Genomic DNA, 12,345 nt, shown 5'->3' with positions numbered 1-12,345 from the left:
TGCGTGTTTTTACAGAGTCTTAGGGTGTCTACCTCCACCAGCAACTCGAGCAGCGAATACCAGATATCCATCACCCTCAGCGTGAAAACATCTTTCCTCAGGTCCGTCTAATCCTTCTGCTATTTAGCTTGAATCTATAATCCCTACTATTTGAACTTTCTGCCAAGGAAACAGGCTCCTGCTGTCCACTTTATCTCTACCCTCACAATTTTGTATACCCCAATTGTGTCACCCCTCAGCCTTCTTTGATCCAGGAAAAACACCCCCAACCTGTCCAGTGTCTTCTCATAACTACAGTTGTCCAGCCCTGGCAACATTCTAGAAAATCTTCTCTGCACTCTCTCCAGAGTAATTGCGACCTGTAATGTGGTGGCCAGAACTGCACTCAGATACTTCATTGTGGCCTCACCACTGTCTTATAGAGTTTCATCATTATATCCCTACCTTTATATTCTATACCTCTATCAATTAAGGAGAGTAAATCTAAATGCCTTCTTTACAACCTTTTCTATCTGTACTGCTACCGTTAGGGTCCTGTGCACTTGCCTTCTAAGATCACTCACTTCTCCTATCCCTCCGGATATGTTCCTATTTATTGCATATTCCCTTTAACTATTTGATCTTCGTAAATGCATCACCTCACACTTAGCAGAGTTGAACCTCATCTGTTACTTTCCAGCCCACTCCTTCAACCCATCAATATCATTCTGGAATTTGCAGCTAGCCTCCACACAATCCATGACATGACCAATTCTTGTGCCATCTGTAAATTTCCCAATTCCCCCCCACTGACAACACACAAAATACCCCCCACCCCCATGTTGAAATCAGAATCAATAATGTACACAACAAATAGCAGGGGCCCCAACACCAAACTTGTGAAACACCATTTGAAACAGCTTTCCATTCATAAGGGTAGTCATCAACTAATGCCCTTTGTTTCCTGTTATTGAACCAACTTTGTATCCATTTCAGCACGTTACCCTGTATCCCATGGGTTTTTGCTTTTTTGACCAGTCTGCCACAGGGACCTTGTCAAATGCCTTACTAAAACCCATAAAGACAACATCCATTGCATTACCCTCGTCAATCCCCCTTGTCATGTTCTCGAAGAATTCAATCAAATCTTAACAAAACTAAGCTGAATATCCCTGATTAGCCCATGCCTTTTTAAGTGGCTGATTATCTGATCTCTCAGGATTGATTCTAACAATTCGCCCACCACCGACGTAATACTAACTCGCCCATGATTGTTTGGCATTTTCTTTTTTACCCATTTTAATCAACAGAACCACATTTGCATTCCTCCGGCCTATTAGCACCTTACTTGTGTCTGGTGAAGTTTGTACAATAATCCTCAGAGAATCTGCTATTTTCTCTGTGACCTCCTTCAATGTCCTAGGGAGCAATCTGTCCAGACTAATCCACTTCCAAGAATCCCAACTTTTCAAACACGTCCTCTTATGATTATTTTGTCCAATATTTCACACTGTTCCTCTTGGAACGTTATATCTATGACATCCCTTTCCTTTGTGATTACAGGACATTGAGTAAATTTGTGGAGAAGAAAGACAGATTTTTACTGAGTAATGGTTGAAGAGTTATGCATGGCAGGAAAAGGAGTTGAGGCTGAGATGAAATCAGCAATGATCCCTTAAATGCCAGAGCAAGTTCAAGGGGCTGAATTGCCTACTCCTGCTCAGAGTTCTTGTGTTCTTATTCAACAGCAGAAATTTCTGGAGAAATTCACCAGTCTGGCAGCATCAGTTAGCATTTCAAATCCAGTGATTTAAAATTTCTTGTGATCTTTCTTCTGTTGGAAGACACTCACCAGAAGCTTCTATGCACACTGTATTAGCTCAAGATTGCAATGAATGTGAATAATAACTTGAATGAATAACACATTTGCGAACTTAGCAATACTGACCTCACTTCCTTAATCCAGGTCAATAGTTTATAACATGAACGGTTGTAGTCTCAAAATAGCACCTTGTGGAACTCCACAAAGGAATTAAGAGACTAATGACGATCATGAATCCTTTGCCGATTTGTTGGCAAAAACCCATCTGGTCCACTAATGTCCTTTAGGGAAGGAAACTGCCCTCCTATTCCTGGTCTGGCCTACACATAACTCCAGACCCTCAGCAATGTGGTTGACTCTGAACTGCCCTCTAGGCAATTAGCAATGGTCAATAAATGCTGGCCTAGCCAGTGACGCCCTCATCCCGTGAATGAACAAAGCATGAGTCACTGGCTACCATCCAAGTTCACATTAATATTGTGTATTGTAGTCACAATTCCCAAAAAGCTGTTTTTATGAAGAGCGGGAGAGAGGAGAACCAAAATATTCTTCAGTACCTAAAATCACGAGAGATTGGACACCAGATAAAACAGCATCAAGGAAGGTGTAAAAGGTCTGTGAGCAACATCACAGCTACGTACATGTTCCAAATTCACATGTTACAGTGATCTAAGCAAAGAATCATAAAGAAACATTTGGGAATTGAAGTGTAAGACCTACAAGTGAGCAGTTTGAAGCAAAAGGCTAGAAATCACGGGCCACCCTCAAAGCCAGCACCACTTACCTGGTAGTCGAAGAGGCGTGTCATTTAGCTGTGTGGAACAGACCTGCACTGAGTTTGAAAGAAAATGAAGAAAACAAGGGTGACATTGTAGCGATTCCATAAAGTCTTTGGTGAGAAACTGCTGTAGGGGATTGTATTTAAGTTGTTGTGAATAAGGAAAGCATGCTATTTTTAAAGAAGTAACTATGCTTGGATTTAACTGAGAATCTCAGAACAAATAAGAGAAAGTTGAGGCCATTATAATGAAGTAATATAATAAATCCAAAGCAGAGTAAAGTTAATTAAGGGAAATGATTATAAGATATGTCCACTCAGCCCAGTAGAGTGGAATGTGTGAGAAGTTGTAGATGTAACCAGTGTCGTAGACAACCACAGGCAGGAAATACTAGCAGAACCCTGCTGCCAGAAACTTGAGCTCCAACTTTCTGAGCTTGACTGGTGGCCTGAGTCACTGCGATACATCCAGAATGTTAAGTGTCAAGTGGATACACAGTTCGAGAGGTGTCACATCACATTTTGAGAGTCTGGTGGTACAAAGAGGATGGGTGACTGTCAGGCCATAGAAGATAAATAGACAGGTAATGGAAGAGTTCCCTAGGATCTTGCTTAGTTTTCCATTTTTCAAGATGTTAAGGGAGCTGATTTCTTAAGGGAGTCCAGTTAGAGCCAAGTTTGTGACACCACAATGGTTCAGCTATACAAGAGGGGAGGAAGAAAAAAGAGGCAATAGTGATAGGAGCTTAGTTAGTTAGAGGAACAGACAGGCATTTCTGTACCACAGAAGTGACTCACAGCATGGAAATAGGTCCTTCAGCCTAACTTGCCCATACTGGCCAGGTTCCCTAAATTGAACTAGTCTCAGTTGCCTGCGTTTGGCCCATACTTTTCTAAACATTTCTTGTCCATGACCCTGTTCAAATGTCTTTTAAAATGTTGTCATTGTATGCATCTGTACCACTTTCTCTGGTAGCTCATTTCATATACACACTACACTCTATAAAAAGTTGCCCCTTTGGTCCTTTTAAATGTTTCCCTTCTCACCTTGAATCCATACCCCCCTAGTTTTGGACTCCTTTATCCGAGGGAAAAAACCTTGGCTGTTCATCTTATCGAGGTTCCTTGTAATTTTATAAACCTCTTTAAGATCACCCCTCAGCCTTCTACGCTCCAGGAAAAAAGGTTCACACTTCGTAGTTTGATAACATCCTTCCTATAGCATGGTGACCAGAATTGTATGCTGTACTCCAAATGTGGCCTTAGCAATGTCTGGTATGGTTGTAACCTGATATCCTTACTCCTGTACTCAATGCTCTGACCGATGAAGGCAAGCATGCCCAAATACCTTCTTCACCACCCTGTCTGTATGTGATGCCACTTCCAAGAATTATGTACCAGAACCCCTTAGGTCTCTCTGTTTGACAACAGTCCCCAGGGCCTGACCGTTAAATTTGTAAGTCCTGCCCTGGTTTATCTTACAAAAACTAACCTTGCATTATCTGAATTAATTTCTATCTGCCATTCCTCGGCCCAGTGGCCTAGCTGATCAAGACCCCATTGTACTCTTAGATAACCCTCTGTCCACTATGCTGCCAATTTTGGTGTCATCTGCAAACTTACTAACTATGCGTCTAGTCTTGTTATCCCAATCATTGATTTAAATGATGAATAATAATGGAGCCAGCACCAATCCTTGCAGCACACTGCTGGTTACAAGCCTCTGCTCCAAACAACAGCTCTCTACCACCACCCTCTGTCTCCTACCATCAAGCCAATTTTGTATCCAGTTGTCTAGGTCCCCCTTGCTAACCAGTCTACCATGCAGAACCTTGTCGAAGACCTTACTAAAGTCCGTGTAGACAACATCCACTGCTTGTGGATGGTATGATGCTTTCCAGGTGCCACTATCAAAGATGTCTCAGAAGCATTCAGAAAACATTCTTCTGCAATGGTGAACAGCAAGAAGTCGTGATTTACTTCAGTATCAAAGGCTTGCATTGGGAGGAAAATGTGGCCCTGCAATGAAAGGTATGGGGAACTATGTATAAAATTAGCAAGGAGGGCCTCAAAGGTAGCAACCTCTGGATTACTCCCAGTGTCATTTGCAAGCACAGAAACAGAAGGATAAGTCAGATGAAAATATGGCTGGAAAAATTATGCAAGAGGGAGAAAGCCAAGAAGAATATAGAAGGTTCAGAGGGAGGTGGGAAAAAAAAAGAAGAAAAGAGGGATTGTGAGAAAATGCTGGTGGCCAACATAAAGTAGGATCCTAAAAATTTCTATCACTATATCATAATAAAAATTTGATAAGAGGAGTAGGGCTGATTAGAAGCCAAAAAAGGATTTACACACACAGACAGAAGCCATGGCTCAGGTATTAAATGTATACTCTGCATCTGTCTTTACCAACGACGTATTTGCTGCCAAGGAGGAACCCCTGTTGTGAGAAGGGTTTAGAATTGACGGGCGGTGATGTTGGAAAGTTTATTGCAACATAAAGTTGACGGGGAATTGGGAACGAGATGCATCAAGGATGGTCAACAAAGTGATAATGGAAATCTTTAAGTCTTCCCTAAACTTTTGGGAGGTGCCAGAGAACTGGAGAATTACAAACTTTACATCCTTGTTCAAGAAATTTGTAGGATTAAGCCTAGCAATTACAAACCAGTCAGTTTAGCTTTAGTAGTAGGGAAGCTTCTAGAAACAACTATTCAGGATAGAGTTAATAGTCGCATAGAAAAACGTAGGTTGTTTATGAAAAGCTAACATGAATCTCTAAACGCAGAGTCAGGCTTGGCATGTTTTGAGGATGTAACAGAAAGGGTTGTTGAGCGAGATGCAATTGATGTGGTGTATGCAGACTTTCAAAAGGCATCGTTACAGTGCCACACAACAGAGCCATGAGAAATTATAACTCATAGAACAGAAAGACAGTCGCAACATGGATACAAAATTGGATGAGTAATAGGAAACAGGGAGTAATGGTCAAGGAACGTTTATAATGGAGTTCCCCTGAATTGATATTGGGACCTTTGCTTTCCTGAAATATTTTGCGGATCCAGGTCATGACATGTAGGGAGAATTTCAAAGTTTGTAGAAGATATAAAGCGTGGAATTATTCCATGCTGTGAGAAGGACTGACTATAAAATTAGATAAATTATCATTTTTATATTTACAGTTTTAAAGCAAGCCAGTTTTAGATTGGTTCATTTATTTAAAGTTCTCTCTGTTTGTATTTCTCTCTGTTTGCTATGAAACGGCAGTAGTTTCCAATCTTGCCTTAAGTACTGTTTTATAAGTTTTTGTTTTGCCTCATTGAGATTAGTTCCTTGTCAGGCATAATTTTAAAGCCCAACTTTATCATAAACTGTTTTTTGGCATTAAGAGGCTGAGGGAATGATTCAGAATGGTGCATGCCAAGGAAAAGGTTTAGAGTTACCAGTGTTCAACCACTCTGCAAACAGTATTCACAGTAGCACCAATTGCAAAGTAAGGAAAATGTCTTTTTGTTTTGTTTCAAAATCGCAGCAAGTGAAGTTGATTTGGTTGTTATTACTGATACAAGCTATTTTTCATATCAAAACACGTGATAACCCACTAATGATTTTTCCAAATGTGTTTATGGTTTCTTGTAATTTTAGTTGTAAGCATCTAAGGTATTGGTAGTAATTGCAGGTATAACATTACAACAATTTTTATTATTTACTGCTATTCAGTTTTATTTCTATTCTCCCTGACTTAACAGCTGAATTGGCCAATATATAACATGTGCAGGATAAGAAAGCTTTTAAAATTTTCTTTCTGATTCCTTAAGCATAACGTTTTTCCTCAACAGGAGTTGTATCTTCTCACGCAGAAATCTGGTTCTTGGACAGAGCACTTTATTGGCATTTTCTATCAGATACGTTCACAGCCTACTATCGACTTATGCTTGTTCACTTAGGATTGCCCCAATGGCAGTATGCATTAACAAAATATGGGGTTAGCCCTCAAGCTAAGGTAGGAAATGCAGCCTTTTTATTAATATACTGTAACATCAGACATATTTCTCTTTAAATGAATATGAAGACAGATCTGCAAAACTAAAGTCTACTTCAGTGTGCCCATGATGGTTTCTTTGACCTGGTCTCATAAATTCAAAAAATGACATTCAAATCTTCATTAGTTTGGAAAAGATTCACGTCGTTGTCATGAAAAGGCCATTGTTCCTGTCAAATTTAATTTGTGAATAAAAACCGAAAGAACTGGGATCAGGAGCAAAAACAAAGTTGCTGGAAAAGCTCAGCAGGTCTGGCAGCATCTATGAAGGAAAAAACAGAGTTAACGTTTCGGGTCCGGTGACCCTCCTTCAGAACTAAAGAAGTTGTGAAGAAGGGTCAGCAGACCCAAAATGTTAACTCTGTTTTTTCCTACACAGATGCTGCCAGACCTGCTGAGCTTTTCCAGCAACTTTGTTTTTATATTTAATTTGTGTTCCTGTTGAGAATCATCACTTACAGTAATTTTCCTTCTTGTTGGCACTTTGTCACACAAAAGGCGTCCTCAAATTAGTTGGACTGCAAATAATCTGAACACAAAATAAACCTTAAATGATTTTTAACAACTGTTCTCCTATGGAACATTGCTTTATACTTGAATTCCTCTGGAATCTTTGTGAACAACTACAACAGCTTGCTAGGAATTCTCAAAATGGGCCAATCATTGTGATTTGTCAACTTGTACGTTTCTTGATATTTATGCAGTTAGGATTGTGGATTAACGTGTTAAACTCTTATAAATATTTAGTCTCAATGTTGCCATTTAAAAACAAACACCAATTCCTTCCCTAACATTTGGGAAAATCAAATTTATCTAATTAAATATTTTCTTTATTTTCAGCAATGGTTTAATATGTACAAGCCTGTTGCCTATAGTGCCAGTCTTGTAGCAGAGGATGATACTACTTTTATTAACAAGTTGGATCCCAGTCAAGTCTTTAAGAACAGAACCAAGCTCCAGAATGCAAAGAAAAAAACTTCTGCACAGCTACCTGGGCCTCAGAAAAGTCAGACCAGCCTGGTCACTAGCAAGAATATATCTCAGATCGGAAGTACAACAAAAAAGTGATTCAATCATTTTTATGTTATCATCCATCACAATTGCAACATAGTTTTCCCTCTTGGTATAGCCAGGATCACTATCTGAACTGCTGTGTGTACAGTTCTGCCACAGAAGGGTGAGACATATGTTATGAAGATAAGAATGCAAAACTGTATGTTACAAACGCAGAAAAAAGCAGGGCTTTAATGTTAATGAAATGCATCACGATGCAAATGCATGATTTGCAAATATTGCTGGAAATGTTAAAAGAAGCCCAGCGTCATGAAGTTTTTATTGAAACTGTTTGGGTACACAATTACTGAATCCACTCTTCTTTCTAATAAGTTGTTTTATTTCAATTCCACAGCTGTTTGAAGCCTAAATGAAGTGTGTGTTCTGTATGTGGTGTCTGGGCTATTATGAGTTTTCTTTGTCATCTTCCTCACATCATTATGTTGCACAAAAAATAAGGTAGGCTGCAATGATCAGTCTAGTACAATAAGAATGCTGATGGTATCCCAGGACTGATGAACCACCAGGATGTCTTCAGCGTTTGTCTTGTACTAAATTGTTTGTTATATTTTGTCTCAATCCAAAAGTTCCATGCACGTTCAGTTTAACCAGAAAAAGCAGGCATTGTACAAACAGGCAAAGGCTCTTGTCAAACAAATTCCTCTACGTTTCAAAAGGGCAACCTTTTGGTTGAACACAAGTTTATCTTTTAGTTAAAAAATAATAAAATTATATTCTTATAGGACCTTAACCACTGAAAAATAGCCAACTTTGCATATTTTCAACCCTTAGCATGTAATTGCTGATAAAGTTACTCAGAAGAAAAGTTAATCAGTTAGATTGGTATGGGGAATTTCTCTTTGATCCCTTTGCGGGTTTAAGTAAATGAATCTAAAATGCCAAAACAAAGATGGTCATGTCAACAATATTTTTTTTCAATTCTGTGCTGCTTAGTGTCTTTCTTGTCTATAACGTATCTGAATATAATCCAAGCAAACTAATAGAAATGTCTAATATACCTGGGCAGCCACTAATTATCTGAAATGAATTTTAATGACTGTGGGAAGGTCCCCATCTCATTTCAGGTTTAATCACAAATTTTTAAAACTTTTCAGATCACATGTCAAGAAATCTAATTAGGGAGGTTCTTGACCTTGTATGTCTGGTACTTAAAATTAATTCATATAATGACCTTACATTACAGTATTATTTTCCATTTAAAACTAAAATAGTATTGTAGCTGTAACTGATCTTTGATACAAGGATATCACGGCCTGACTTCACAGAACTGCAACTGAAACAAATGTTTTCCATTTCCTTGTGATTGGCAACAGATTTCCAGGTCATATCTGTCCGTTCATGTTTATGCTGCAAAATTTGATGCCAAAGAGAGTCAGCTTTCAATTCCATCTCTTGAACGTACTGTTCAATCAAAATTATTCAGTTTTTTTCAAACAGTTTTCTGTGGCACCACCTGTTGCTATATTCAAATTAATATGGCATTGACATTGTGCTATCAACACACATGGTAACATTGATATTTTGACTTTTATATAAGTCATATGTTCATGAAAAGTGCAGCACAGATATACTGTTGGTATTGCTGTTTATACCTATCTTGCCAAAATTAGAGTATTCTATTCATATAATACAAATAGAGACTTCGGAGTATATTGGTAATATAATTTTATTTAACTTTATGTATATTTTCTACCTACCTGGAATACTGAATAGCATTTAAATGTCACATATATTAAGTTGTTGTTCATAAATATTTCTTTATAAATGTATGATCATTACAGAAGACCAGTAATCAGTATTGTACACGTTGTGTTGTATCCTACATTGAATGTCTATGTTTAGTATATGTTTAGTGAAGTGCCACGCAGATGGTACGCTTTATTATTTGCACAGTGAAGAAAAATTGCACTGCAAAATCACATAGGATTTGAGATGTTTACATTGGTTTACATTTTTGGAAGGAGTTGAAGTAACTTTTAGCAATATTTGCAAGATTCTTTTCTATGCATGTCAACTGTAATAACTCCTTTCTTTTTAAAGTTTCCATTAGGAGAATAGAAAATGAAACACAAACTATTTTCTAACTTGCTCGGTTGTATTTTGACCAACTTAAGTTATTTATTTGTTAGCACCTATTAATTGAGTACAGTTCATACAGAGAACAAATTTTAATGTTTGCAGCCTATATCATAAAGTAATTTTCCATACAATTGTATAACTTTCTATTTCAAATTTTTAAATAATGTTAGTTTGCCCTCGTTTCCAGCTATCTTAATTCTTTAAATGGAAATACAGCCTATATATTAGAAACAAATTTGAGTTGTCAACAAGAGAAATCATGTGCACAATCACATTTTTGAATGATTCACAGTAATAACTTCCTCTTCTTCAAGATGGACTTGTTTATTTTTTCCAGAAATTTTTCTGCTGAATAATCATAAAACAGTATAACTGGGGTCATAGAGATGTACATCATGGAAACAGACTTCTTCACTCCAAGTTGCCCAAGCTACCAGATATCATAGATAAATCTAGTACCATTTGCCAGCATTTGGCCCATATCCCTCTAAACCCTTCCTCTTCATATACCCATCCCGATGTCTTTTAAACGTTGCAATTATACCAGCCTCCACCACTTCGTCCAGCAGCTCATTCTATACACACATCACCCTCTGCGTGACAGTTACTCCATATATCCCTTTTAAATCTTAAATCCTCTCACCTTAAAACTATGCCTTCCAGTTTTGGACTCCCCTCACCTTAGGGAAAAAACCTTGGCTATTTGCCTTATCTGTCTCCTTCATGATTTTGTAAACCCCTATAAGGTCACTGCTCAGCATCTGACACTTCAGGGGAAAATAACTCCAGCCTATTCAGCCTTTCCCAATAGCTTAAACCCTCCAACCCTGGCAACATGCTTGTATATCTCTTCTGAACCCTTTCAAGCTTTACAACATCATTCCTATAGTAAAGTATACATACATGAGGGAGAACTGGGCATGAATGTGAGGCTATTTGAAGTATGGAGATAGCTTTCAAAGAATAAAAATTGCTGAAAGTGTAGTTTGCATTTTCTTGAGCAAGGCATTAATTTATGGCTTATTTGGAGGTACTTCATCCTCAGCAAAAGTGTAAAAGTCTCACACACAATGCTTAGAGACAATGAAATCCGTTATTCTCAAAAGAAGCCAGAGTTACGTTTTGCAAAAGTTACAGGCAAGGTGTAACTTCTAGCGTTGGGGAAACAATTTGGTAGGCAAAAGTAGACACTAGCGCCTATATATAGCATTGAAAAGGATCACATTTGTTCACACTAGATTAGATTTATTTCTGACATACTGAGTATAGAAATATGTAAGTAAGCGAAAAGTGCACAAAGTTGCTATTCACTGGCACCCACTTGCTTACAAACATCAGAATTAAAAGATTTAACAGAGCCAAAAGGTAAGCAAGATAAAAAGGAAAAGTACAGATCTTAGAGTCCCAAGTCCCATCATCCAAACCGTCTTGATGTGACAAAGAAGGCCAAGCAGCATCTTAAGAGGACAAAGCTGAAGTTTCAGTTTCTGATGAAGGGTCTAGGCCCGAAACGTCAGCTTTTGTGCTCCTAAGATGCTGCTTGGCCTGCTGTGTTCATCCAGCTCCACACTTTGTTATCTCGGAATCTCCAGCATCTGCAGTTCCCATTATCTTTGATGTGACAAACTTTGTGATATTGTCTATTAACATTTTGGACTTATTCCTACTCTTGTTAAGAAAATCAGTGATATGCCCACAGGAAGTCAGGAACACAGCAGGACAGGCAGCATCAAAGGAGCAGGAAAGTTGACATTTCAGGTCGGGGCCCTTCTTCAGAAATGGGCTTTCCTGCTATTCTGATGCTGCCTGGCCTGCTGTGTTCCTCAAGTTCCACACTGTGTTATCTCTGACTTCAACGTCTGCAGTTCTTATTATTTCTGCCATAGGAAGTCATATGTTTTAAAAAGTGTTCTGTGCCAGCATTAGAAGAAGTTGTGGAGAGCTAATTTCACTGATACTTTACTACAAATTTCTGCTGAGTAATGCTTCTGTAAACACCATAGCCGTGGCTGCTTAGTAGAATTTTGATTAACATTTTGGGAAGTAATTACCAGGAAATGAGGGGTGTAAAAACATCAGTATTATGTGTACAGTTGTTTTCATGGTTTCTTACCTATACAGGCACTGTGTGCACATCTATGCAAAGCACAGAATTAATAAAATTAAATCATACTTCAGAATGCATTGTATCATTTGAAGTCATACTTTTCACTGAAAAATCAAGTAGCATTTTGAACATACAGTACTAAGCATGTAAATTTATCTGCAGGCCTAAGAAGCAGATGCTTTAAATCAACATCCCATCTACCACCAGAAACGTCAACATGCGCAACCACTCGCACACCGTAGCAACAATGTGTATAATCTACAAGATACACCACAATAACTTCTCCAAAGGCAAGGTGGTGGGAAGGTGGACAGTCATACTCATTAGTGAGTGATGGCTGACTGAGAATCCAGAGGCCCATTCGAGTGTTCTGTGGACATGGGTTCAAATCTCAAGTGGCGGATGGTGAAATTTGAATTCAAAAACCTAGAGTTTAAAGCAAAATTATGTTGACTGTGAAATTT

The 12,345-nt window shown here is 38.4% G+C and overlaps 1 protein-coding gene across 1 annotated transcript in view; it reads left to right on the top strand.

The window, feature by feature from the left end:
• tpgs2 (tubulin polyglutamylase complex subunit 2) overlaps positions 1-11,924 on the top strand; it is a 38,246-nt gene extending 26,322 nt beyond the window's left edge. The window contains exons 6-7 of the mRNA XM_048532174.2: positions 6,419-6,582; positions 7,462-11,924. Coding sequence (XP_048388131.1) covers positions 6,419-6,582; positions 7,462-7,689 — 392 coding nt within the window. The 3' untranslated portion in view covers positions 7,690-11,924. The remainder of the gene's footprint in view (positions 1-6,418; positions 6,583-7,461) is intronic.
• The last annotated feature ends 421 nt before the right edge of the window (positions 11,925-12,345 follow it).

This window comes from Stegostoma tigrinum, chromosome 1 (genome assembly GCF_030684315.1).
Source record: "Stegostoma tigrinum isolate sSteTig4 chromosome 1, sSteTig4.hap1, whole genome shotgun sequence".
Lineage (NCBI taxonomy): Eukaryota > Metazoa > Chordata > Chondrichthyes > Orectolobiformes > Stegostomatidae > Stegostoma > Stegostoma tigrinum.
This window is presented reverse-complemented; position numbering and strand designations above follow the sequence as displayed.